We start from the raw sequence: 27,786 nt of genomic DNA on the forward strand, positions 1-27,786 counted from the left end.
AAAACCCTTAACCAGCAGAGCGCGCTCCGAACAGGCCGCCCGAGGGCACCCGGCCCTTGGCGCCGGTTAACGGCAGCCTCGCAGCGAGGCGCCCCAGGCGCAGGCCAGCCCGGCCGGCCGAAAAGGGAGCCCGGCCGCCCGCTCCGCCCCAGCTGCCGCGCGCCGGCCGCTCCCCTGGGGGGCGAGGGAGGGGCCCGAATTCGCGGCTCCGCGGCGCCCCCGCCCGCGGGGAAGGCGGCCCCGGCCCGGCCGCCACCGGCAGCGCCGCCTCCGGGGCCGGGCGGGCGGTACGGGGGCTGACGAGGGCCAAGCCGCGCCCCGGCCCCCGGCGCCGCGCGCGAGCGAGAGCCCCGCCCCCACGCTCCCGCCACGCGGAGGGCCGAGGCCACACCCCCTTCCGCACGACGCACCTCACGCCGGCGCGTGCGGGGGTAACGAGCGCGCCCGTCACCGGCTGCCGGCAACCATGATTACTTCCGGTAGGTCAGAGGGTAGCGGAAAGGAGCGGGGGGAGGTGGCTTCACCCGCGGCCGCCGGCGGCAGTGGGGCGCGCGGAGAGGGCGGCGCGGCGCGGCTCGGTGGCGCGGCCGGGCGGCGCGGAGGGGCCTGCCGCCGCCGCGGGGCCCCCGGCCGCGTTTCCGGGCGGCCGCGCCCCAGCATGCCTGGCGACCGGATGTGCCGCCATCTTTAGGCTCCCTCTCCGCCTAGTATTGACAATAACAAGCCCGGGCCGGGCCGTCCCCGCGGGAGCGCGAGCGGCCAGAGCGGCGCGGGGCCGGCGCGGGCGGCGGGCGGGGCGCGGGCCCGGGGCTGGAGCCGAGGCGTGCGGCAGCCGCGCTCGGCCCTCCCCGCTGCTGTTCGGCGGAGACGCGGCGGCCGGAGCCGGCGGGGAGCGGACAGAGCGTGCGGGGGAGCGGCGGCGGCGGCGGGGAGACCCAGGCCGCGGAGAGGAGAGCGGCCGGGAGCTGGGGGTGGAGAGGCCGGAGCGGAGCCGCTCCTTGAGACAGGCGTGAAGGCAGAGACGAGCCCCGGGCAGAGTCACTGTAATAAGGAAAAGGGAAGGAAAGGCGATAAAGCGATTCCTCCGCAGGAGAAGAAAGCGAAGGAGAGGGAATTTGGAGAGACTCCGCTCGTAAAAGGGGGAGAGAAAAAGGAGTTGAAAGAGTCCCCCGAGAGACAGCAAACGGAGACCGACTCTGAAACTCTCTCTCTGCCTCTGTCACACCACAAGGATTTGATGCCCCTCAGCCTGTTCACTTCTGTGTGTTCATGTTTCCCACAGGTTTCTCTTCCCCCAACCCCCCAGCAGCAGCTCAGGAGGTCAGACCTGCCACTGATGGTAATAGCGGCAGCAGCTCCTCCTGCAAGAAGAGAAAGTTAAATAACAGCAGCAACAGCTCTGAGAGAGAAGAATTCGATTCCATTTCCTCCTGCTCCTCTTCTCCTTCCAAAAACAACTCCTCCTCATCTTCCTCCATCATCACCACCTCCTCCTGCTCCTCCTCAGGGGTTGCCTCCTCCAACCATCACCTCCAGAAGAAGCTGCGTTTTGAGGACTCCTTGGATTTTATTGGACTCGATGTGAAGATGGCTGAAGAGTCTTCTTCCTCCTCTTCTCCTGCTGCCTCTTCTCAACAGCAGCACCAACAACAGCTCAAAAATAAAAGCCTTTTAATTTCTTCAGTGGCTGTGGGGCACCATGCAAATGGCCTGACCAAAGCTGCCTCCTCTACTGTTTCCAGTTTTGCCAACAGTAAACCTGGCTCAGCCAAGAAACTAGTGATCAAGAACTTTAAAGGTAACAGGCCATAATTTGTCACAACCTGTGAGGAGTTGGCGCTCAGCTTTGTGTTTTGTGTTCAACATGAAAACCAGTTGGCTTTCAAATAGGTCCAAATTTTACAGGAAATACTTTTCCGTGGTAAACTTTTCTATATGTATGTAAAGGGGGAAATAACGTGTTATGATGCATACTTGCCCAGTCCTGTTCCTATCTTGAGCTACGCTGTGTTGCTTGGGATTATTTTTCACTGTTTTCACTCTTACCTTTTGAGAAAAAGACCTTAAGTTGTATGTTAAATTAAATGTTTTACTGTATAAGTGTGTAAACCACCTTTATTCAGACTTGTACTGTTTGATACTGCTTTTCTATAATCCTGATTCAGGGTACGGTGTATAGTTAGCGCAGTTTATGATAGGCCTTGGCAGAAGATTATTTTTATATATATATGTATATATATATAATATTATTATATATATATATATGTAGGGCCCAAAGTTATATGTCTCGCTCCTGTCTCTTTTCTCTGACTATAGATTAATCAGTGTGTGCTTCATTTTAAATGTTGAAACTAAGGTGATTATCAGGCTATTATGGAGGATTTCCTTTCCACTTCCCCTGCTTGTCTTTAAAGTAGGTAGTTTGGAATTTTGCTGGGTGTTTTCCTCACAATATCCTTGGTACAGCTTTTACTGTTTAACCTTTTTATGGCGTTTTTTCTGTCATGACATATTCTTACTTTTTTTTCAAGTTTAGCTTGTTTTATAACTCCTCTCAACAAACAGGTGTTAGATCTTCTAAAGTACTGTCACTTGAGACCAACTGATATGGAGAAATGAAGCTTTCTGCTGATGTTGTTTGATATTCTAGTACATAAATTACAAATAGGTGTAGACAGAACATAGTTTCAGGGACCTAAAATCCTGTCAGTTTGCCTAAAAAATGGGTAAATCAGGAGCTTTCCTTGTTTCCTGCCTCTTGCTATCTTCTATGCTAGTCGAGTAGCTTTCTTTTCTGAGTGGTTTCTTTTCCCCCACGTGTCTGTTTCTGGGAGGGCGTTGTTTTGTTTTTTTAAAGATTTCAACATTATGGAGATTAAAACTAATATATAAATGTACTGCTGATACAGATGTTCTGTAAAGATATCACAGAAGGTAGGGCTTACTTTAGCCACTGTAACATTACAGTGATTCGTGGTTGCAGTGTAACTTCTTGCTTTAAAGTGCCCCTGATTCTCAAGAATGCTCTCCCTTCTGCCTCCCATGCTCACGTGTCATCATCACTTAATGTGACTGATTATTTTAAATTTTCTATTGATGATGCATGAAGGTGAGGAATAAAGGCTGCTCTGCTGCTTGTACTCTGTTATTATCTTTAAGGAAAGTCAGCTTTTCATGTTTAAAATACTTGCTAAATATCATGGATTGCATGTTGCTATGATCATCGTTGCCTATGAAATGGAATTTGAATCATGTGCTTAAAACGTAGGTCACGAAAATCTAGCAACTGTAATTCTTATTTATTCTCAGATCCCAAGCTGAATAACATTTTAGCATGCTTTTATCTGTGATAGCAATAACATCCTTTGCAACCTAAACAAGTTCTTAAAATCCAAAATCTTGCTGTTTGCTGTTGAGTAGCTTACTTGTTAATTGCATGTGAAAACAGGCAAGTTTCACTTATATTTAATTATCTCCACAGATTCTTGAGACAAGTGATGTTGCCAGTATTGTAGGAGAATGCTTGTTTATGGGGAAAAAAGAAACCTTACTTCTCTCTGTTGAGTTATCTCTAGAGAAATCAAAAGGCTTTATATTTTATATTTAAGTACATAAAAGTTAATTTTAATACAGTATAAACTCTGGGCCAATTTAATCTGTTGGTGGCATGGCTGTACATGTGACTTTCCCTGCTAAATTGTCTCCACCTTCCTTCTATCTGAGAACATGCCTATCAGAACAAAAATGGTCATTTTATTTAGTTAGTGGAACACACAGAACTTTAAAATAGCCACAGTATTCTGAGGATATGACTTAAGGAATCTCTCTTAGCCTATCGTAAATGCTTTACTTCTGTTGAAGATGCTGCTCAGCACAGGGTTCTCTGGAAAAAGCGGTTGAAAAACATAAAAAGAGAGAATCAAACTACAAAATTTGAGCTATGTGAACATAAGAGAGGGCTTAACTCTCTTAACCCACTAGGTCGAACTCAAGAGAGACATTCCTGAATTAGGTCAAAGCAGGAAGGTTTTCTTGGCCACCATAAAGCCTGTATTATAATTAAGCATTTCCATGTATGTTTCTTAGGGGTTTCCTTTCAAGTGTTAATACAGAGTAGAATTAGTGAGCAGTAAACTTCAAATATCCTATACACAACTGTGTGTTTTGGAATATTTATTATAGTGGTATAACTTTCTTAATCCATCACGTTCAGCTTTTATGTCACTTTCTCATTCTTTTAGCTGTGCTGTTCTGGTAGTGAAAAGGAGTGCACGGAAGATGCAGACCATTGCAAGTCACAGTACTGTGATTTTTGTAACTCATGCATATGGTTTGGGCTGTAATGTGTATCTGCAAGAGGGTGATACGAAAAGTACGCTAAAAACTTCAAGGCGTTACTATTTCATACGTAAACCAGATACTGCTTTTACGCTAATGCTTTCTTATTCATTTATGTATAAATAAAAACTAGAGCATCAATCTATACTTTTTTTCCTCAAAGTAATATTTTTCGTTTCTGTAAAAGGTAAAATGTTCTGCTGTCACTAAATACTTTCTCAAACTGTCTCTCTCTATATATTTTTTTAAAGATAAACCCAAATTGCCCGAAAACTACACAGATGAAACCTGGCAAAAACTGAAAGAAGCTGTAGAAGCTATCCAGAACAGTACTTCAATTAAGTACAATTTAGAGGAGCTCTATCAGGTCAGTGCTTTAAATAAAAGTTGTGTCTTTTTGTTTAAAAACAGTTTTGAAATAATAAGGGAAGCATAACATTTTGTTTGACAGTTGCTTTTCTATCTGACAAACTTCTCTTGCAACAGGTTCTCAGGTTTTAAAATTATCAGTAAAAGACTTGAAAGACCTAAAGTTGAACTAAGGGTTTTGTTTGTTTGTTTTTGGGGGGTGTTTTGTTTGTTTGTTTTTGGGGGGTGTTTTGCCATAAACATAATCTAAGGTATGGTTTCCCTTGCAACAGCTGACAAGAATTAAATAAGGCAAGGAGCTGTATTCTCTTTACTGTTTTTGGGTTTGTGGTGTGTAGCTGCTAAAGAAGTGTGAACGCTGGTCTTTAGGTTTAAAAAAAAAAAAAAAAGATGATTTGAATTAAAATGTAGTCTTCTATCTGAAGGCAAAATCTGCTCATGTTTGAGGATCATAAATAATGGTACTCATTTAGAAAACATTTTTGACTTCTTAAAAGTAAGTAAAATACCATTTTTCTTCATGAATTTTACTTTGATTTTGTTGTCATTTATTATTAGAATTCCAAATGTTCTAACAACTGAGAATCAAAATTCATTTATCCCTAATAATACTGCTGATTGTTTTGCTCTAAATGTTTCAGGAAGTGATCAGGCTTTTGAAATGCATCTCCCAACCTTTTTATAAGCTCCACTTCTGCTTTTTCAGCTTAACATGTTAGAGAGACCCTCCCCCTGCAACTTCCTAGCACTTGTATTTTTAATGACCTAGTAACAGTACTGCCTTAGCTAGGTATTAAGAAGCACTTATGTTTCTTTTACTGTAGTTTTAAAGCTTTTATTACCAAATTGCTTATTGGACTGGTTTCTGTGTGTATATATGCTTCTCCTCATCTGTTTTAGTGTCTCTTCCTCCCCTGTTCCCTCCTCTTTTTAATAAAAGTCCATTTGAATGTGACTGACTCCTATGAAGAGCTGGGAAAAAGTCCTATTTGCACAATGTTTGGGGAAAGATTTAGGGAAGGACAGTTTGCTCTTGGCATGGGCCAATTTCCTCTGCCCATTGCATTTTTAAGCTTAGGATATTCTTGTATAATGTTCAGTTAATTTAAAAACAGCTTTTTCTATGAGTTTGTTTTAAAATAATATATGATACTGTAAAAAAATGTTTTTTCAATATGTGGTGAAACTAGTAAATTACAATCCACTGTAGTTGTTGATATCAGGATGCTTAGACAGAGCATATAACTTAATCTAGGACTGGAAGGATAAACAATATTGGTTAAAGATGCACAGTTTTATTGAAAGCCTTACTTCTACTTCCAAGTTATCACTTGTATGATACCTATGATACCTATGATAACCTAATTTTATTAGTGTTCATGCTCAGAAAATACAAGCTTTCTGTTTTAAATCTCAATTTTAACATTGCAATAACTTAGATACTTTTCAAGGAAATAAAAAAATTTCATACTTGATTGTATTCTATTTATTATAAACCTGAAAAAAGTCTTAATTTAAAAATAGTAATAGCAATCACTAGTGTTTTAAACACTAACTGTAACAGTAACTAATGTCGTTTCTGAACAGCTGCTTGGTAAATAGATCTGATTCCAAATGTTCTTTGGCAGACATCATTATCCAAGCATAGAGGGGAACAGCAAAAGAATCTGCAGAAGTTCCTGCTTCACACCTCAAAATAACTTTTTTTTTTTTAAAACGGAGTTAAGCTTCTTGAGTTTTGTTTAACTGTTGTATGTGTCAGTAAAATTTCACTGAGGAAACATTTTGAGACTTTATTTCTTTTTGGGCTGTTAGCTTTGTGCTCATTTTTTCTCTTCCCCAACAAGAGAATACCTATCTGAGTAGCTGAAGCGCTACAGAACTGAAAGCTTTCCACAAGTGCTTCTCTCTCAGAATCATTTTCCTTCCCTTAGTACCAGAAAGTAAAGGTCTAGTAAGCTCTGGTGCCAGATCCCTACTTAACTTTTTTTTAATCAATCATATATTTAAGTACTTCTGGAAAGTTCTGATATTCTCTCATCAGAGCCATGTTTGTTTTTTTCGTACTTTCCCCAACACAAAAATACAGATGCAGATGCTGCAATTAAAAAACCAAAATGTTACACATTGGAAATGTGACATTTTGCCTTCAGATGTTCTGACCATCCTCTGGGCACAGTTTCCCTGATCAGGAACCTTTATTCCACTAATTCAGATTATGATAATTTTGTGAACTACAGCTCCGGAAGTTGTTAGAAATTGTTGATATATTACAATTATCATTTTGTAATGTCAGTAATTAAATTTGCACGGTATAACATTTTAGTAGTGTTATGCTCCGCAGAGTGAGTTTTAGTAAAAGACTTTGTGTGCTTAGACAATTTATCCTCTACCAAAAAAAAGTAATGCCAGTAAGTCAGGCTGAACTTGCAAATTAAAGTTAAAACATTTTTTTTGTGGATGTTCTCAGTGAAGATGCAAAAGGTTTGTGCTTTATGTTCAGAAACTCAGATACTAACACACATGGTGTTTAACATTTTGGAATTTCTGACATATAAATGGAAAAGCACAGCTGTATATAAAAATTACATAAAAATAAGTGCATATTAACATATGTTAATTTATTTCACTAAGTGTTAATGGGTATATGTGTTTTTTCCATCTACAGTGCAAAGACTAAATCTTCTAAGGACTGGAACAGCATGATTTAAGCAGTACTTGTTTTGAACTGTGAAAATGTGGGTAGTTGAGGTTAGATGGACTGACCAGAGATTTTTACATAAGAAATACAGCAAAGTAGCCAGTGGTGTCATAGCCTGCTAGTTAAAGTGATACTAACTGGGGCTCTGCAGGTGACTAGCAATTTCTGTCTAAAATATTTATCTTTACAGCTCTCAGTTGGCTTCTCCCAAATAAGTAGGTGAAAAGAAGAAATCTATTCATTGCACTTACTTGAAGGTTTAATCAGACTCTTTAAACTTAGTATTTTCCATCCACTTTTCTTCTAAAATCAAAGCAGCATTTATTTCTTGTGTTTTGCTGCTGTTTCATTTAGACCTGACCCTATGTACAACAGCAGAATAGAGTTGAGTGCTGTCAGTAACATGCTCTGGACAATGAACTGTATATGCTTTCATCACATGATTATATTTGTTTGTGGTTTCTTTTAAGACTGAACTATTTCCAAATATTAAGAGTTATATACTTCAGGGATAATTACGTTCTGGCTTTCCTAATAATCACCATTCAGACCTTAAGTACTTAACTTGTATTTGTATATCAGTGTTCAGACAATGCCCTTTTGGTCTTAATTGGTACACTTATGCTCTTACTATATCTGTTTGTTTCTGTCAATAAGCTTATGCACATTCAGTTTTCTTCTGGGGTTTCCTGTTTTTTTTAACTCCTCTATGTCCTAGAGCCAATATTAGCTATAGTGCACTTGCTCAGCTGTGGTGTTACCTCCACCCCCAGAATCATTCTTGTTGATATCCTAGGACAAACTGAGGAACTCCTTGATTAGATCTTTTGATTGTCATGATGACTGAACAGCCACAGTAGTGGTGGCTGTTCACTGTTTGCTGATTGTTTCTCTATAGACTGCTGGGGGACTTCAGAGTAGTGGAGTAGATAGGCTGTGTGTGCTTCTGGACTACATTGTTACTGCATGCTTGCTTACAGCTGCTGGGGAGTGAACTTGATTTTTCCAGTCTGTTGTTCCAATGAGTTAGTTTTACTGGCAATTGAAGTCCTTTACTGGCAATTGAAGTCCTTTTCACTTATAAATAAATAAAAGCACTAGCTGAAAATCAGATATACCTCTCCTCTCCAGCTTCAACAGATATGTTTTACACAGTAATCACACACTGTCTGTTTCTTTCTCACCCATCTGCAGAGTTAAGATTGCTACGGTGCTTTCCAAATCTGGGCAATTGAGATCAATTGTGGAAAAGTCTAGTTACACTTATGGGCTTTTTAAATGCTTGCTTGTTTGCTTGCTTGCTTGATCACTCTCCAAGATATGTTCCCATTAAACTTCTTTTTGCTTCTTGCTTAAAATCACTTGTGAAGCACAGCGACAATTCTCCTAATATGTAATTATGGTCTAAAAATAGGACATTTTGTTTTTGTCAGTCTAAATATCTGGAATACAATTATACTGCTAAAAATTGTTCAGAATTATAACTAAATTGTTTGGGGCAAGGGGTTAAGGAACACACACGCACGCACTCACTTTTGGGGTTGAGGGGAAATTTAATCAAGGTAAGGACTGTGAAAGGAGTAACACTAGCAGTGCTTTTCTACCAATGTTCGTATGGCTTGCAAAGCACAGCAGTTAATAAAATTAAGACCTTAAGCGTCTGCTCTGAAGTATTAAGCCCAGCATGTTGCTGGAACATATTAAACTAACATCCTCATTCTTTGAGAGGCAAATCCTGCAGTTCTTAATTAGATACCAATATTCCAACTGAAATTAATAAGCCCTTAGAAGCTAAGCTGTTCAGGGCATGGCTCTCTTGTCTCCTGTTCCTGTATAGTGCCATGTATCTCTCTGGAGTTTTGCATGCAGCTGAGAACTATGTTAAAATTCAAAGTTAGTAATTCTTGAGTGAGAAGCAGAAGAATTTGGTGTTTCTTTTTCCCCTTTCCTTGTAAAACCACATGTGAGAATACAAAGAGATTTCTTAGTATCTGTTTCTCTTTACTTTAGGCTGTTGAAAATCTCTGCTCCTACAAGATTTCTGCAAACTTGTATAAACAATTGAGACAGATCTGTGAAGACCACATTAAAGCACAAATTCACCAATTCAGAGAATATCCTTTTTTTAAACTGTTGGCAAGCCAAAATACTTTTCACCTGCCAGTATGTAGTGATAAATTTCTTTCACTAGTTCATGACATTAGGCAGTGGTAATCTAAACGCCTAGTTTTTGCATAATTGGGTCTGTTTTCATTTTTGCAATGTTCTTTGTGAGGTCCTGCTAGTTTCTTTATGTCTGTAACCATTTGAAGTTTGTGAGAAAGCTTCATTAGTATTTATGAAACAGTTTGACAAGTTTTTATAGAAGCTCAAATAAGACTGGGCTTTAAAACAGCTGTTTGCTGTATCACTTTGGGGGGGTTGTATGTTGAAGTTACCTTGCTGACATAAACATCAGTCTTGGAAAAACTAGCTCCTGTTTTCTTTTCGAAAACTGCTAGTGGTCTGGAAGCCTATGATGTTGGTGATTCTGAGGATGTAAACGTTTTATTCATAAAGTTTGGAGTTGGATCATACTGAAATCACATTAAGTTGGATATTAAAGAGACTCTGTTAGTATTAGAACTATGCCAGAAACCTGACTGCAAGTCAAATTTTGTAACCAAGAATGTTGGTTATCTCTAAACATCACCTGAAAATACAGTATCTGTGTAATGGTAGACTCTTACGTGTATTGTAGGTTGTTGGTTTTTGAGGTGTGGGGGTATCTTGGGTTTGGGTGGGGGAGAGGGAGAGACTGAATAAAACATTCAAATGTATTTAGATCCTTTCTAAAAATAGCTCAAATAGTTTTGTTGTTATCTGAAAATACTACTGTGTTAACACCAGGACCCTCATTAAAGATAAAAATAATTGGAAGAGATTTAAGTGGTTCTGTTTGGTAGTAGATGAGTCTGTGTACTCTGTTAAATATATTTTATTACTAAAAAAGGAAAAAGTAATGTTGGTTCATTTCACTGCTTACACTACTAGTAATCATAATTTTCTTAATGATCTCTTCATGGATTCGTTGGATAGCGTCCTTTTTCTAAAGAAAATAGACAAATGTTGGCAAGATCACTGCAGACAAATGGTAAGGTGTTTTTTTCTTTTTCAAAGAAAATCCGTTGCCTAGTTCAGCCAATGTTTTACTTATCTCTGTTCCTTTACAGACATACTGTGCTTCTGAAAGGCTTCTTTGTGAAATAAAATTGCATCTAGTTAATTAGAAATCATGCCTTAAACACTTGTATGTAGAGTATTTCTTGACACATTAGTCTGATCTTGGGGGGGGGGGTGGAGAGGAATCTCTTAGCTGTTGCTTCTATGCAAACCTTTTTTCTTTTATAGGTTTATAGAAGGAGCTATTTTCCTTTTATACAGAAAGATGCTAAATGTTATATTGATCATCTAACTGAGATCAGTGGAATATTTTAAACAAACTGAAACTCTAACAAAGTGCTGTCCAAAATCTGTCAGTGAGGTTTTCTGTTGTTGTCAAGCACGAGTTGTGTTGCTCTTCAGTTTCAAGAGTAAAATGATTCTGGCTTTTTTTCTTTTCCTTCTCACAACAGATCATGATTAGAAGTATCTTTTTGTTCTTGGATCGAACTTACGTACTTCAGAATTCAATGCTGCCATCTATTTGGTAAGGGAACGAAAGATAAAATGGGGGGGTGATGTTTAAATTATCCTATACTATCTTGGTGTTGGGCGGAGGTTGGTTGGTTCTGTTTGTTTTTAGTTGTGTGTGTATCTATATATATACACACATACATATAAATAGAAATAAAAAAACTTTCTAGTGACCCATGAATTAGATGTTGAATACCTGGCTGCATGTGGCAAAGGGGGATTGTATTTTAAATCTACTTGCCATGAATTGCAGGTTTTTTCTAGCATAGCTGTGATTGCAAATTTCAGCAAGTAGTTACTCAATCTTTAGTTTGCACAGTAAAAGGAAGGGCCCTGTTCAACAACTGAAGCACCAAGGTTTGGCTTGCCCAGTTATTGGCTTGAACATACTCAAAGAACTTTCAATAACTAGGTATTTTTGAAGGGGAAAAAATATTTCAAGTCGGAGCAAGCTATTCCCATTTGGACTTCAACCTCTCTGTCTCTTTCTAATATTTTAATAATTAGCAAATGTCCTACTGTGCTTTTACCACATAGCATTTGGCCCTTCACTGGGAGGTAAATTACCTGAGTTACTTTGTTTGCCACAGATTGAAGGAGTGGAAAAGGAAAGCCTGCTTTTTTCGAAAAGTGTCCAGCCCCCAACCATTTCACGTTCATGGAAGGTTTCGACTGGAATGCGCAAAGCAGAGATCCCAGTCTTTCAATTTACTGAGTTCCTCAAAGCTCTGTATAAGAGAATTAGAGATTAGAAAGTGATGGACAAAAAGGAGTATTGTTGAACAGCTTAAACATGGAATTGCGATCCAGGATATTATTCTCCATTTCTAGCATAGGCTGCTGTTCATTCAGTTTCAGTCATCCTGCCAACCAGGTGAAAAATAAAACTGCTGCAAAAATTAGGGGGTTATTTAGGAAAAATGTGTGCGCTGATCTGTGGTTTACTATTGGCACTTTGTCAGGGTTTACTTTAGTGTGTATGTGTTCATTCATCCTGTGAGTGATTTGGCAGCAGAGGTGAATTTGGGGAATGCATGTATTTATTGGGTTCTCCATTTGATCTAGATCAAATGTTGTCAATAAGATTATTTGGGGTTGATTCTTATGCAAATTATTGAAGAGGCTTTATTTTCTTTCTAGGGATATGGGGCTAGAATTGTTCAGGACTCATATAATTAGTGACCAGAAGGTTCAGAACAAAACTATTGATGGCATTCTTCTGCTGATTGAGAGGGAAAGAAATGGTGAGGCTATTGACAGGAGTTTACTGCGAAGCCTTCTAAGCATGCTTTCTGACTTGCAGGTAAGTAAACTGTTTCACCTGGAAATAAACAGTTTGGATTCATATTTAGAGCTCAGTAAGCTTTACCTGGATTGCTATCATGTTATTTCCCTAGATTTATCAAGATTCTTTCGAACATAGATTCTTGGAAGAGACTAACCGTCTGTACGCAGCAGAGGGACAGAGGCTTATGCAGGAACGAGAGGTATTTTGAATGTTTAACAATATTTGTTATGCCTAGTAAGGAAACATTTCTCAAGGAGAGGAACTATTCTGCTACTTTATCCAGAATATTATTCTCACTGAGTAGTGCCATATGAGTGTGCTGGGCAATAATACAACTTATATGTTTTATAGTACTTTGGGAAAGCAAATTCACATGCATTTGCCTTCATGGTGCTATTGCTTTCTGCTTAAAACTGGAGCTGCTGCTGCTGTCAGACCAGTATTGTCAATATTTTTTGTTCCTCTTGATTTTTAAAACACGCAAAATTACTTTGACATTTCCAGGTTCCAGAATATCTTCATCATGTCAACAAGCGCTTGGAAGAAGAAGCAGACAGGATAATCACTTATTTAGATCAGAGCACACAGTAAGTGCGATCTTTCATTGCTTTATATCTTTAACTGTTTGGCTCTATTTCTGTTGAGGGCCATCTAATAGCTGCAATTTATTTCAGTTATTGATTGACCATCAAATGCTTCTTTCCCACAGTTCCTTGATTACAGTAAAGCACTGTCTTGGTTCACACAGCTTATTCTTGTAAGCTTCTACTTATTTTGATAGAGTTGGGCATTTGGTTGGAGAAATACAGGTTGCCACCCCCAGTCCAAACAACACTCTCTTGCTAAAACGCAAATGATCAGCTGGATCTCTTTCCTATGTGGAAAAGAGAGGACCAAGGATAGAGAATTCTCAAGTAAAAGGCTCTGAATATTTACATAAGAATATTTACATATTCTTAGTGGACTGTGGGGAATTATTGAATAATGTCAGTCTTCAATCTTTGCTACTTAAAGGCAGGATTTTCTCAAATAGAATCAGGCGGAATTCATGACTTGCAGGGTAGAAGAAATTTCTCCTAATGTAAAGCCACAGCAGTCGTGGCTGCGAGGAAATGCAGGTCAGTGGTGTAACACAACTCTTTGAACAAGTGGTGGCAACTTGTTAAAGAGCAGGTACAGAGGATCTCTGAGGGGAAGGTGGTTTATTGCTATCTTCTTACATTTTGATTTTCTTCCTCCTTCAGCTGTTAAAAACTTTTGGCTTGTTTAGTGGCTTCCTTCTTCCCACCATCATTAGTGACCAGCTCCCTGTTTTGTTTTGATATCTCTTGTGTCAGTGAGCTTTTTTCTTTTTTTTCTTCCCTCCTTGCTTTCTGTCTCCCAAGACATGAATCTCCTCTCACAAGGCAGGAGAGGGTATATTCTTTGACAAACATTTGCCCAATTTCTTCTCTGATGGAATCATTGTCCAGCTGCTTAGAGGTCATGTGCAACAGGTTTGATGTGTGAATTAAATCCTCAGTCAGCAAACAGATTAAAAAAAGGTTGCTCACTGGGGAGGAACAAGTATAAATATGTATATATTCATTATAGGTCCTTGGCCACAGATAATTAGAGCCCTCCCAATGCCAAGTGTAGTTAATGTAATCTCAAAAAAGGATTTAAAACTGTCAATAATGGAAAAAGGAAAAGTAATTCTAAACATTTTTTCTATAGGAAGCCACTAATTGCTACTGTAGAAAAGCAACTTCTAGGTGAACATTTAACAGCCATTCTTCAGAAAGGTAATCTTTCTTCTTTATAGAAATGTTTCTAATTACTGCTTCGGGGCTTTCAATTCCTGTGCTGAAAAGAAAGTGACAGATACAGGTGCAGGGGGAGGACACAAGCTACATCATTCTTTAAAGCCCTTTGCCACTCAGTTCATGAAATAGCACTGACCGTTTTGCAAGAGGGCAAGTGCAAATCTCCTTGTCAGAGGTAAGGGGCCACAGTGGTATCTTCAGATACGCAGCAAAACAAACGAAAATTTAGAAATGAAAATTAGAAACAAAAAAATAGAATAAGAGTTTCTGAATTGAATGTGCTAAGTAGCATTTTGAAGAGTAGAGGTAAGGGAGTAGCCTTTGAATTATGGATGTACCAGAAAGGAAACTTCAATTACTTGCTGCTTATAAAATGCAGCTTGTTTAAAACTTAGTACAGTTCAAGCAATGAAGGATGTTGCTTCAGCACTGCAGTCATCTCTGGAGTCAAGTGACCCTTTGCTCTAAGGGGTAGTCTGGAGATAAGAGTGCAGCAAAAATGGAATAATAAGAAAATGATCACGTTCTTACTAGCAGATTCTGAATGAAACAGGTGTGTGAGCATCTCTATGTACATCTGTAACAGACTCTTTCTATTTACTGAGAGGAGCGTCAAGTTAGCAATATTTACCCATCTACTTTCTCAGAACCTTGCTGTGGAGCATCAGGCTTTCTTTGCCAAAAACTTAAACATGAAGATATTTCTTGGCTGCTTGAACCTGCTTGCCTTTAAACATCTGTAAAGTTTATTTTCCAGCTGGAATTGAGAGTCAGACCTCTGTCTTGCCACGGAACGCTTCTTACTGATCAGCAGAGCATAAAATTCTCAAATCTTTAGGGAACAGTGAATTAAAAGTAAGCAAAGGTGTTGTGATAAGTCTGTTATATAAAGTACATGTAGCCCAAGATATCCCGTCTAGTAACAGGAAGCTGTTAAGGTTTGAGTCAGTTCAGATAGCCACTCTAAGTTTCACTATTGTCTTTCAGTTAAATTGGGTAAATTTCCAAAAAATCTAATTGCTTGATTAAAAAATACTAGCTTTGAAGAAGTCCCTTACTGTAGTAATATGCTGTGTTCTGTTTGGATTACTGTATGTTAATAACTTCTACTTAAATTCTCTCATTTGCAGGTTTAAACCATCTCCTTGATGAAAACAGAATTCAAGACCTGTCTCTTCTGTATCAGTTGTTCAGCCGAGTGAGAGGCGGAGTGCAGGTTCTCTTGCAACACTGGATTGAATATATAAAGGTACTGTTTCTGAGACTCTTGAACAGGTATCCCTATTTTATTGATGATATTTATATACAGATATTTAAATCATCTCTAGATACTCTATTGCATTTTTCTAAGCATTGAAGACTATTTCTTGCTTATAATCATATATTTAATAGGCAGCCTCTGAAACTATACTTAACTGTTCTAGTCCCACTGAAGAAAGTATTGAATTTAATCAAAATATGTTTGGAATTCTTGTTTGTAGCTAGTTGGGGGGAACAACTAGATTTCTTCCACAGATTTTACTGGTAATGGGAGAATATTTCTATCATCTCCCTGCTAAAATTTCTTTTCAGAATGAGTGGTAGCTTAGGCTTAAGTCACCAAACCAATTGAAGTTTAAAAAACACTTGAATATCACTTAAGATCTTTCATTTTCTTATTCAGTGAAAATGTTATCGCAGGAAATATTGTTGTTGTGAAGGAGTGCTTTCTAATGTCATAGGATTAGTGTTAGATAAAGTTCACTTTATTGGTAGCTCTACCTGTGTAAGACCTGAGGATACAGATGGTTTAAAAAGATGTGTTAATTCTCTCACATGCAAGTGTATTTCTTCTGACAAAAGTTCGGATCTGTTTGTTTATGACAGATCGGTTTTGCTTCAAAATATTAGGTCTAATATCTCTATCTCTGATTATATAGCAAACACTTTATAGTGCTTTTATTTCTATTGCATTAGTAGAATAAGTATGAGATTTTGCAAATAAGACTTGAAAAAGATATTTTAGGCTTTTAGAAGTCTTGTCATTTAAATTCGTTACTTCAGGGCTGATTGAAGGATGTGTTTTATTTTGCAGGCATTTGGTAGCACAATAGTAATTAATCCAGAAAAAGACAAAACTATGGTCCAAGAACTACTTGACTTTAAAGATAAAGTTGACCATATTATTGATGTTTGCTTTCTCAAGAATGAGAAGTTTGTAAACGCCATGAAAGAAGCATTTGAAACATTCATTAACAAAAGACCAAATAAGCCAGCTGAACTCATAGGTATTTTTCTTCAGTTTCTTCCCATGTGAGAATTGGGGTGGAGGGACAGGCAGTAATGGCTGATGCAGGTTAAATAGATGAGATATGATGGAATTGTATATTAAGACATTACGCTCAATGCATCATCACGCTGTGGGACTGACTGTGCCCTTATTTACGCAGGTGAATTGTTTGATAGGATACCATTAAACATCATGAACCACCTCTATTCACCAGTTCACTGCCAATGCTAAAGAAAAGTGAAAAATACTAGTGCTAAGGCATTCCAGCAGTTGGCAGAAGTCCAGGTTGTGAGATGACACAGGGGAGAATACTTCTAGTAATTTGATTTTCAGGAGCTTATGTAACTGTGCTGCTATAAGGGGCTCCAGAAAATTATTTGTCTTTACGTATACAGGTGAAGAGAGATAAGGATACCCATAATCTCTATCATGTTATGGGGACAGAGCCTCTGTAGTTCGAAAAGAACATTGTTTACAGATTTGTATATGTTATGCCTGGCGCTCTGCACTTCTGAATACCTTAATTGTTTCCCCACACAGTGAATAACACCTGTTTTGCTATCTGTTGTGGTGTTAGGGGTGTGGTGTGATCCTCTTTTTGCCTTCCTTTTTTAAATGAATTCACTAACTGTAATGTGTTTACCAAACCATTTGAAGTTAAAACAAACCGTAACCTGCTGGAGAAATTGGGCAGTCTATTCAATTCAGTTAAATAACTAAGTTTTACTTATTTTTCTTCTAGATAATGATTTTTTTCACTTTTACTGCAATCGTGTCCATCTATAACAAAATTGACTTTTTGCTTTGACATCATAATATGGACCAGGTTTTTTTACATTGGCAAATATCATTAACGTTATGTACATTAATAAAGCTAGACTACTGTAATTGCTTACCGAAAGGGGACATTAGGCTGTAGCGTTTTTCTAACTTTACAGCGTCTATGAAAATATATTAAACTAGCTGTGGTGAAACGCATTTGAAGGTAACTTCCTTTACATTTCCAAAGGATCTCATAATATTAGGTTTAAAAACAAGTAAAAAAACCTAAATTGCTGTTTCATTTGATACTAAGAAAATATTAAACTTTTTATTCCTTAACAATTTTTAGCTAAATATGTAGATTCAAAGCTTCGGGCAGGCAACAAAGAAGCTACTGATGAAGAACTTGAAAAAATGCTGGATAAAATCATGATCATATTTAGATTCATATATGGTAAGTGTTTTTTTATGTGGGAACAGTTGTTTAATCAATAACATAAAGATACTTTGAAATGACTTTTGCAGTTGGTCCACCTTTTTAAGCATTCATACTCTGTATAGACAGTTTGCTGGTGTTGTGTTTTTTAACTAGTATGTGTGCCAGAATGTCTGTAACAAAACCTGACTCTGAATCTATTGAAATCTTAATGTGAAGGTCCTTGTTAGCTTTACTGAGCTTTGAATTGTGCCCCTTGTAGGCAATAGTTGTTTAAAAGTTCCTGAAGGTTTATGTGATCATTGTCATTGTCAACTCTGATCTCTTACAGGAAAAGATGTGTTTGAGGCCTTTTATAAGAAAGATCTAGCAAAGAGGCTACTAGTTGGGAAAAGTGCATCAGTAGATGCTGAAAAATCTATGCTTTCCAAACTTAAACATGGTAAACATCTATATTTCTTCTAGTTTGCTTTCTTTTTTTAAAAGATTAGTTTAACTGGACTTCTCAGAAGTGCTGTTTGTTTTTTCTCTGTTCGTAAGAGGGCAAAATTCTTTGTGTGCAAGTCTTGAATGACTGGTGTACTTGGGAAGCTTTTAGTTTCATAATTATAGCAAAAATTAGCAAAAATCTTTAGCTTTAAGTTTATTGTGTGTCTTACTCTTTGGAACAGAGCTGAGGTGCTTCTGCAGAATAAATCTGATATGTTCAGAGAACTTGAGGATCACTTTTTCCTCTTGTCACTTACTGCATATGAGATCTGAAACATGAAACTGTCAGCTAGCGATCTTCTAGTCTGGTCTTCATTGCTTCATAGTATGGAGTCTTTGGGTGATAAGAACAAGATTTCTAGAACTTGACCTTGATTCATCATCAAGAGACGAGGTTTGCTAGGAAACTGATTGAAATTAGAATTACGGTCTGAGTGACAGGTTGCCTGTGGAGTCCTAGGATGTTCGAACAGTTATGTTTGTGTGGAAAAACAGTGGGTTGCCAAAACAGCTGCCACATTAAGACACGTTTCCCCACCCCACCTGATTTTTTATTTTTAATAAACTTATTCTGCATCTTAATTGGAATTTAGGTCTTTATTTAAGCATACTTGCTGAAATAGGTTTTCTTGTATCAAAGTGCATTCTGGTATTTAGCATAACTACTCTATGGTGTTGAAAATAAGCAAGATTTAACCTTTAGGAATGAAATTTCCTCTCTTGTAGAATGTGGAGCTGCTTTCACCAGCAAACTTGAAGGAATGTTTAAAGATATGGAGCTTTCAAAAGACATAATGATACAGTTTAAACAGGTATTGCTGGAAAGCCTGCCATGGCTCCTTCATTTACTTTTTTTGAATGAATTATTCTCAAAAGGCCTAATATGAGGGTGCAGGATGTCTTTAGTTGTAAATGTTTCTATTGTAATTGAGTTAAATTCCTTTTGAATTACTCTTGTTGTCTATAATGCTCTTTCCCTACAGAGAGAAGGGCTTTGTAGGTCATTACTTTTAAAGGGAGTAGACAAAATTCCACTTAGAAAAACAGCTACCACTGAAAATCAGTGGGAGTTGATTACTTAATTCCTGTATGTACCTTTTGAAAATTTTACTGAATTTATTAATGGTTTTCCTGAACTGCAAAGCAGAAAACCTGGAACAAGATGCTGCTGCTTTTAATAATAATAGTGTAAAGGTATTAAAAGAAGAATTATAAACTTTTTAACACTGCTATATTCTGATGGGACTAGCTTGTAAGTTTAGTGGTCTAGTCAACCAGTGATGCCAGAAGAATACTTCTGCCTGTTATTTCTGGCAGTTATTTAATATTTTGAATACAAAGAAAGTTTAACATCCTTTCTTTCATTCACACATCTTATAATTGGGTACATCTTCACATCAACCTGCTAGAACACTTCTCGTGCAGGTGGATTTTTTTCTGTAATGTGCCTTTAAGACCATCTGAAAGGTGCTTTCTCTGACCCTGATCATCTTCCATGTAACTTGCATTTTAGATAGCAAAGACATCATAAGATCATTTACTTTCTGTGTGGGTAGCACTCACAATACCTGTTTTTTGGTTTTTGTTTGTTTGGTTTTTTACTAGCTTATCAGCTGTACCTGAAATAAGTTTAACAAACATTGCTTTGTTGCAATTTATTTTGCTTCTTTCTGCAGTATATGCAAAATCAGAATGTACCCGGAAACATTGAACTCACAGTGAATATACTGACTATGGGTTATTGGCCAACCTATGTGCCTATGGAGGTCCATCTGCCCCCAGAGGTAATGAATATACATACATAGTATATCCAGTGTTTGCATATCAGTAATGCATCTTGATATCAACTAGCAACTTGGTTTTTAAATATGGATATAAGCTTTAGGAAGAAATATACAAGTGTCTTTTTAAATAAAGCTTGCTTCCTTTTCCTGCATTTCCCTTTATTTTTCTATGCCTTTATTTAAGGCTCATTTGATCATGAGAGAGGGAGGCATGCTTTTGAAGTGGAATTTGTTTTGTTTTTAGATGGTAAAACTGCAGGAGATTTTCAAGACCTTTTATTTAGGAAAACACAGTGGTAGGAAACTTCAGTGGCAGTCAACACTAGGACACTGTGTACTAAAAGCAGAATTTAAAGAGGTGAGTGTCTTGCTTCTCCTTTATTCCTGTTACTTTGTCAGTTTCAAGTTTCTGGGTTGTACCTTAGAGATAGATAAAGCTTTTTTTGCTGTCGTAGAAAAATTAGCACTGTTTTTGCATTTACTCCTAACATATGACTTCTTGGTATCATCTCTGGATATGGTAGTTTCTGAAATATGTGTTAAGGTATAACATGAAGCATCTAATTTCTGTATTAGGGAAGAAAAAACTGTTGGTTACTGCTTGGGGAAAATATCCTGTGGGTTTGGTTCCATATTAAAAATGACACTAACTTTTTTTTATACTAAAAATTGGACCTTGTTCCATAGATCACCTTGCTTCATCTGACAACATTAAGGATGTTTACTATAGGCTCTTTGCTACTAAAATAAAGAAAAGTTTGGGATTGTATAAGACTATAACTGTTTTTAGAGGGCTTCCAATTACTCCAATATTTCTTTGTTGGCACAAGTATATTTCAAGGAAAAAAGATCTCTTGGAATAGGAATACTTACCTGCTGCACTTTTCTGAAAAGTGTTAATGATAGAACAAGTATTATCAAACCTGGTTATTTCAAAGATCCTTTAGTTCCTAATACTGTGTTTTTAAACCAGTGCTTGTCTTAATCTTTGGATTAAAGCTGTTTCAGACCACAGTTCTAAGTGCTCAATGGCTTTGAGATTTTTCTTGGGTATGTTGATGCATATCTTGGTGAGTTTTGTCAGTGGATGTGATAGTCTAGCCTTCTGACCTCTAGTTTACTCTGCATTTCACTGTTAATGCAAGATGACCAGCAACTTTTATTCTTTCACATTCCCAAATGAATAAAATAGCAATCACTTTCTTTAAGTGATTACACCCACCCACACACCCTAGTGATGTCTGTTTATTTTCTCTGTGACAGGGCAAAAAAGAGCTTCAGGTCTCCTTGTTCCAGACACTGGTGCTGCTCATGTTTAATGAAGGAGAGGAGTTCAGTTTAGAGGAGATAAAGCAAGCCACTGGGATAGGTTGGTATTGAAAACAGCTGACTACTTCCAAATGCCCTTGACTTCAAATACTAAACAATTGTTTCTGCTTTAGAGGATGGAGAGCTGAGAAGAACTCTTCAATCTCTGGCTTGTGGAAAAGCCAGAGTACTGACTAAAAGTCCCAAAGGCAAAGATGTGGAAGATGGTGATAAGTTCACATGCAATGATGACTTCAGACATAAACTCTTCAGGATAAAGATCAACCAAATTCAGATGAAAGAAACGGTATATTCTTTTTAATCTTTTGATTTCTAGAACCTTGGGTCAAGTCTCTGTTGCCCACTCACTTACAAATATTTGTTACTGGGTTGTAACATGTATATTGTATCTTTGTAAAAGATACTTTGGATGATAGCACAGACATAAGAGGGGGATTTAAATGTGAGTTGCCGTACTAACTTAGATTCCAGTGATCCTAGATATCTCTAAATAAGCTTGATTAACAGTTCTAAGTAGTAAATGTTGTTCTGACACTGGATTGTTATGTGGAGCTTTACAAAATGGTTTGTAAACATAGAAACAAGCTCAAGTGAGTCTTCCCTTAATATCTTGCACAGATGATACCTTTAACAATTGTTAATCTATTAACAGCCATCCAGTATAAAATCCATGCAAAGATTTTAATCCCTTGCACAACTTTTTTTTAATAGACAATAGGTCTTCATACTCGTGAAGAATTTACATCAAATATTTGACAATTTAAAAAATCTTAGTGTTTTACACTAAGAACAATTCTTTCTTCAAGTAATGAATAAAAATTGATTTGACAGTTCTGTTGTTCTCTTAAAAACTTTTCTGAACAAATCCTCCAGGTAGAGGAACAGGCAAGCACTACAGAGAGAGTATTCCAGGACCGGCAGTACCAGATTGATGCCGCAATTGTGCGAATCATGAAGATGCGCAAGACATTGAGTCATAACTTGCTTGTGTCAGAGGTTTACAACCAGCTTAAATTCCCAGTAAAGGTGGAGTACTGATTTTTCTTGTTCTAAAAATGTAGTGCTTCTTTTTAAGGTTCCCTTGCCTGTCCCCAGTTAAACAGTGTTTCTGTCTGTAACCTGAACCTTGTTACTACTAGGAAGGGCAAATATTCCCTTTGAGGAATTTTTAGTGCTAGTTGCATTAATTTATCTGAATGTTATCTCAGGCTTTTAGTAAGTTCATAAAACCTATTACCAAATGTTTTCAGAATTGGACATCTGTTGTTAGTAGTAGCTATGAAGCTAACCCTCTTTGTTTGCATGTTGTCTTAAACTGTTCTTGCATTTCATAAGTGCTCTGGCAATGCATTCTTGTGGGGGAGGTGGAAATAATTCAGCAAGTCATGCAGAAGTGTTTTTGATTCTAACTGCTTGGTTGACACTTTCTATAAATGAGTAAACAATGTACAGTAATTTTTTTGGACAGATTATACTAGTTAATATGGGGAATGAAAATCAGATATTGGTGAATGTCTCAAAGCTAATGCAGCCTACACTTGTGATATAAATAGCTTGATTATGTGCATAATTGGAAATAGATTTTCAAATAGACAGTGATGCATGCACCTGTTTGAGTTCAAATATACAGTGCTTTCTATCATTGGAAATGAGAAATAAAAGGTATTGCCATTTTATTCTACTTCGTTACCACACTAAATTCCTGCAGGCCTGTAAGTACTGCATAAGCTGCAGTTGGGCACGTAGGGTTATAACAGGTAATTTAAATGCTTTTTCCTACTCTTTAACATGAGGCATTTTTAATAAAGTTCTTCACTCAACAAAATCATAGGGCACCAAAGCTATTGCAAAATGTACTTGCATCAAGATAAAATTTTACTGGATGAAAGTCAGAAATAGAAACACTTTGGCATGTAACACGAATTCCAGTTTTCAAAGTAGCATTCAATTTGAAAGGGAACAAATATTTTTCACTGCTGTAAAAGGATTGTTAGCTGTAGGTGACAAGCTAATTTTGAAGCTTTCTCTTCAGTCAATTATCCATAGTACTTAAATAGTGATTCCTGTTTCCTCAGTCATCTTGAACAATGTAGATGTTTGGGTTATATGGAAAGAAAGAATTGAGGATTATTGAAAGCAAAATAATAATACTGAAAATCTGCTTTATTTTACAGCCTGCTGACCTTAAGAAGAGAATAGAATCCTTAATTGACAGGGACTACATGGAAAGAGATAAAGAGAACCCAAATCAATACAACTATATTGCATAAACATATGTTGGCCTTTGTTTTACTGCACACTTGGTGTCATACGCAATTGCCAGTGGATAAACTAGCCTGTTGATCCCATTAATTGACTTTTTATACTACCGATGACTGAATGAAAGCAGTGTAATGGAAAAGTATAGTAGAGTGGACTTCTTTCAGTGGTTAACATGCCCATTTAAAGAGTACTATTTACATTTTAAGAAGAATGCTGTTGAACTCTTTGCATGTTATTTAGTAAGATGTGCAGAAGGCTGCAAGAAAGTACCTGGTCTTCGTGATTCCATTTGTCTCTGGGTCTGAAGAGGAGTCCCCTGATACATGACAGATGTCTTTCACACCTTTAAACAGAAACAGAAGGTTACTTAATATAAGAAAATAGCCTTTAAAATGCTTAAACTGCATGCAAACTTTTAATTTACTGTACAGAATGCATTTCAGTTAGCAACATACCATTGGTTTGGCTGATACCCACACTTGAATTTTCCCCTTGAGGGAGGGAAAATGGGGAATAAGTTAAGCTATGCTTATGATCTAGTGGAATATATTCTTGGTCACAATTAAGACAGAATGGTACCAATATAAAATGATGTATAAAGTTTGCAGTGTGGGCATATATATTATATATACAAACACCATTCTTAAATAACTGCTACAACAAAACAGGTTCAGATTTATATTTATATGGCTTGCCTATAAAACTTAGTGTTCACCTTTGGGAATTTTAAGCATAAAACAGCCATAATGGAAAAAGTGACTTTTTTTACTAGTCATGGGTAGGAGGCCTTCACCTCTTGGCAGCAATACTCTACAAAAGAGAATCTATTTGAAGATACTTATGAAAAGCCACACTGTTCTTTTGGTAAAGCTGTAAGAACAAAAATTGCAAATGGATTTTAATACTTGTTTTGCTTTGCAACATTCTAAACTTGAACTAACCTCAAGGTTTAGACAGGGCAGCTCTTAATAAGACTGCCCTGCTTTGGATTGCTTTAACTTAAAGCTTTAAGAACTCAGCCCTAGATGTGGCAGGCCTCCTAGAACCCAAAAGCCTACCTCTCATATAGAAAGATAGTTAAGTATTGCTACAAGGCATCTAGAAGCTATTTCCTTAGATGACCAGAGAGCATTCTTTGTATCTTTATAAAACATGGGAGAACAAGTCACTTGAACGTAGAGCTTTGTTTCAATAGAATGGATTTTTATTGCTATAGTAGTGTATGCCAGGAATATGGGGGGGAGGGGGAGAAGATGTATTAGCAGAAAATGTAACTCCTCCACATAAGTTCTTCCTTACCCAGCCAAGCTTTAGACCTACCATCAGCTGTGTTGCAGAGCACAATGAAAACCTCATCCGCTTTCAGGCACTGATAGTCCTGGGGAATACCAGATATTTCTTGAAAGCAAGATGTTACTTTTGTTTAAAGGCAGTGTAACTTAACTCCTTACAATCTATAACTTTTATCACTGTGATCCCATATTCAGGGGGGTGTGTGTGTGTGAGAGGGGGAGAGAGTGTGTGTGTGTATTTATATATATATTGTATCTGATGTAGCCCATCCTTACTGCTTTTTTGATCCACTGTTTAATTTCATATTTACTTCAGCTGTGTTTTATCTCAAGCTCTTCTATATACAGTCCTCAGTTGACAGTTGAAGTAGAATTCCTACTAAATTAATTTTTGCCATCCTCTAACTGTCATACAGCTTGTGAAATGATCTGTAGAAAATCTACCTATCCCTTGACACTATTGCAGCATAATCACTGGTAGACATCCAGGACCACCCTTGCCTCTGTAAGAAAAATGCTAACAATAGAATTTTGGTAAGAAACTTGGACACTGCTCCTGCAAACAGAGGCAGATCTTTAAGGATTAGTTCAAATAGAGATCCACTGGGGAGGAAAGAATTCCTTTTAAAAAAAAAAAAAAAAGCCTTCTGTATTTTGCAGTCAATGTTCCTTTTTCTTGTATGTGTGTTGTACCTTTAGCCAATAAAAGATTACTTTTAAAAAGGGGTTTTGGAGAAGGAGCATAAAACTTAACTCCTTGGGAGGCAGGAGATGACAAAAATCAATACTGAGCTGGTTCCATTCAGTCTGTTACAGCAAATAACTTGAATATCACCATGTATTTAAAAAATGGTAACAAAGTTTTAAAAAAAAGTAAAGTTAGAAAAAAAAAAAGCAAAAGTAAAATCCTCCCTTGTTAGACAAGTGTGTTGCATTCAGTCAAAGTCCAAAGGCTTATTTAATTATCACATCTATTCAGTAACTTAATTGCAGAAACTTTAATATAGAAGATCTTATCAGACTTCAAGATCTGAGGCAGAACCTAAGCATTTTGTTGGCAATCTAGTTAAAGCAACCCAAAGAATGGACTTTGAGAATATTGGCTAGGTTGAGAGAAGGGGTGAGGGGGGGAGGGAAGAAGGCCTTTTGTTCTTGTATGTTCATGGCTTTTCCCCAAGAACTTGTTCATCTCTTCTGCTAAGGTCTCGCTCATTCCTGGTTAATGACAAAGCTGCAGCCAAGATTATTGTCCAGCCGTACAACTCTGCAACTCTTTGCTGGGATCATGTGCCTGCCTATTGAGCCATATATATCTCTATATAAAAAATAAATAAAAGTGGGCTTGGACTACAACTCATCTGGCTATAATGCAGCTTGTCTGTTTGGCCACACATTTTTAATCTTGACTCTTGCATGCAGTTTATAGCACCTTGTTCATAAGAAATTGCAGTTTATTCTTAGAAATATATATTTTAGGTTTTTTAATCTTTATACCCATAAATGGACTATTTTTTTGTCTTGGCTGGTTTAAAAAGTGACCATTTTGTTTAAATGCTGTAATTGCAAATGTGTTGTAAACATTGTTTTGTTCTATAGTTTACACAAAGGTGCCAAAGTAAATAGTTAATAAAAAAAAAAAAAAAGCAAATTGTTAAGTTGCTTTAGCTGTGGTTCATATTTTGGTCTCTGCTCTTTTTTTTTTTTTTTTTCAGTTAGTCTTGTTTTTTTCTAAACATATCATTTGCCCTAATGCTTTCTTAAAAAAAAAAAAAAATGCATCTGAAGAAATGTTCAAATACCACTTTGTTTTTAGTGATTTCGTATAGTAGGAAGAATATTTTCTTTGAAAAGTTACACTAAAATTGTAAGAGTACAGCAGCATTCAAAAATGTAATATACTTTTTGTATAAGAATCCTTCAGAGTATGTCTGGAGTAGGGGGGGAACCAACCCTGTTACTTTTCAGAAGCCTCTTCACTCGGCTACCAGAATATAAAATTGTGCTTTTTCACTGCATCAAAAAGTTATAGTTTATGCAGACTTGCAAACAGGGCATGTGTCACCATTGCATCCTTTGATGCAAAAAGCAAAACCTTTTTAATGTTTCATAACAAGTCTGATATGGGTACAGAGAGTCTTTCTTAAGTTGGTAAATAATGTAAATACATGTCCTTTCAAAGAGTGAGTCTGTTATCTAGGTATTTTGTGTCATTTAATAAATATTAAACAGTTTTGTGTTGATAAACTCGTGTGTAAAATGCCTTCTTACTCAAATTTCTGTATGTTGGGCTTACTAATGTTTGTGGCTTCCTTAAAATCTTTAGCGTGTGCTTTCATAGCAAAATACCTGTTTGCTACTTAAATATAATAATGAGTAGTTCCTTTTTCATTCAGTCATTAAAATCCCTCAAGTTTTTTAAGTGGCTTCCATTCCTGAATCGTTTTTTTACTAAGTTTTATAGAAGGCAATTAGAGGAGGAGGAAATGAGCTTCCAGAAGGATTGATTCCAACCTTGCAAACTTTGAATGAGGATTAGAACATGCAGAAGTGCCAGAAATCTTTTATAAATACCAAAGCTGGTGGCTTATTGCTGCTACTGGCGGGTACTTGCCTGGTATGTGAGTGGCCTGAACAGGAGACAGCACTACTGGTTGTTTGCCAGTACACTAGTAACTTTGTAATTATTCTGTTACAATCATTAAAGTACAAAGGATAGGGCTCATCAAGTAACTTGCTTGTTATTGATGATGGCTCTACACACCCACAAATCCATGGGCCCTGAGGCGATGCACCCACGAGTGCTGAGGGAGCTGGTGGATGTTATTGCTAGGCCGCTCTGTCATCTTTGAAAGGTCATGGAGAACAGGAGAGGTGTCTGAGGACTGGAAGAAAGCCAGTGTCACTCTAGTCTTCAAAAAGGGCAAGAAGTAGGACCCAGGAAACTACAGGCCAGTCAGCCTCACCACCTGCCTAGAGTGGGAGTGCTG

At 37.7% G+C, this 27,786-nt stretch overlaps 1 protein-coding gene across 1 annotated transcript; it reads left to right on the forward strand.

The window, feature by feature from the left end:
• Nucleotides 1-239: 239 nt before the first annotated feature.
• On the forward strand, nt 240-27,043 carry CUL4B (cullin 4B). The gene is made up of 21 exons (XM_064518183.1): nt 240-479; nt 1,283-1,798; nt 4,590-4,705; nt 9,419-9,522; nt 10,472-10,541; nt 11,023-11,096; nt 12,224-12,386; nt 12,481-12,570; nt 12,876-12,958; nt 14,088-14,155; nt 15,307-15,425; nt 16,251-16,443; nt 17,557-17,661; nt 17,975-18,085; nt 18,859-18,944; nt 19,809-19,916; nt 20,161-20,274; nt 21,180-21,285; nt 21,359-21,531; nt 22,119-22,271; nt 23,420-27,043. The coding sequence occupies exons 1-21, from the start codon at nt 467-469 to the stop codon at nt 23,513-23,515; spliced, it is 2,661 nt and encodes an 886-aa protein (XP_064374253.1). The 5' UTR covers nt 240-466; the 3' UTR covers nt 23,516-27,043.
• Nucleotides 27,044-27,786: the final 743 nt, after the last annotated feature.

The sequence above is a fragment of the Dromaius novaehollandiae genome, chromosome 11, assembly GCF_036370855.1.
Source record: "Dromaius novaehollandiae isolate bDroNov1 chromosome 11, bDroNov1.hap1, whole genome shotgun sequence".
In the NCBI taxonomy this organism is placed as follows: Eukaryota; Metazoa; Chordata; class Aves; order Casuariiformes; family Dromaiidae; genus Dromaius; species Dromaius novaehollandiae.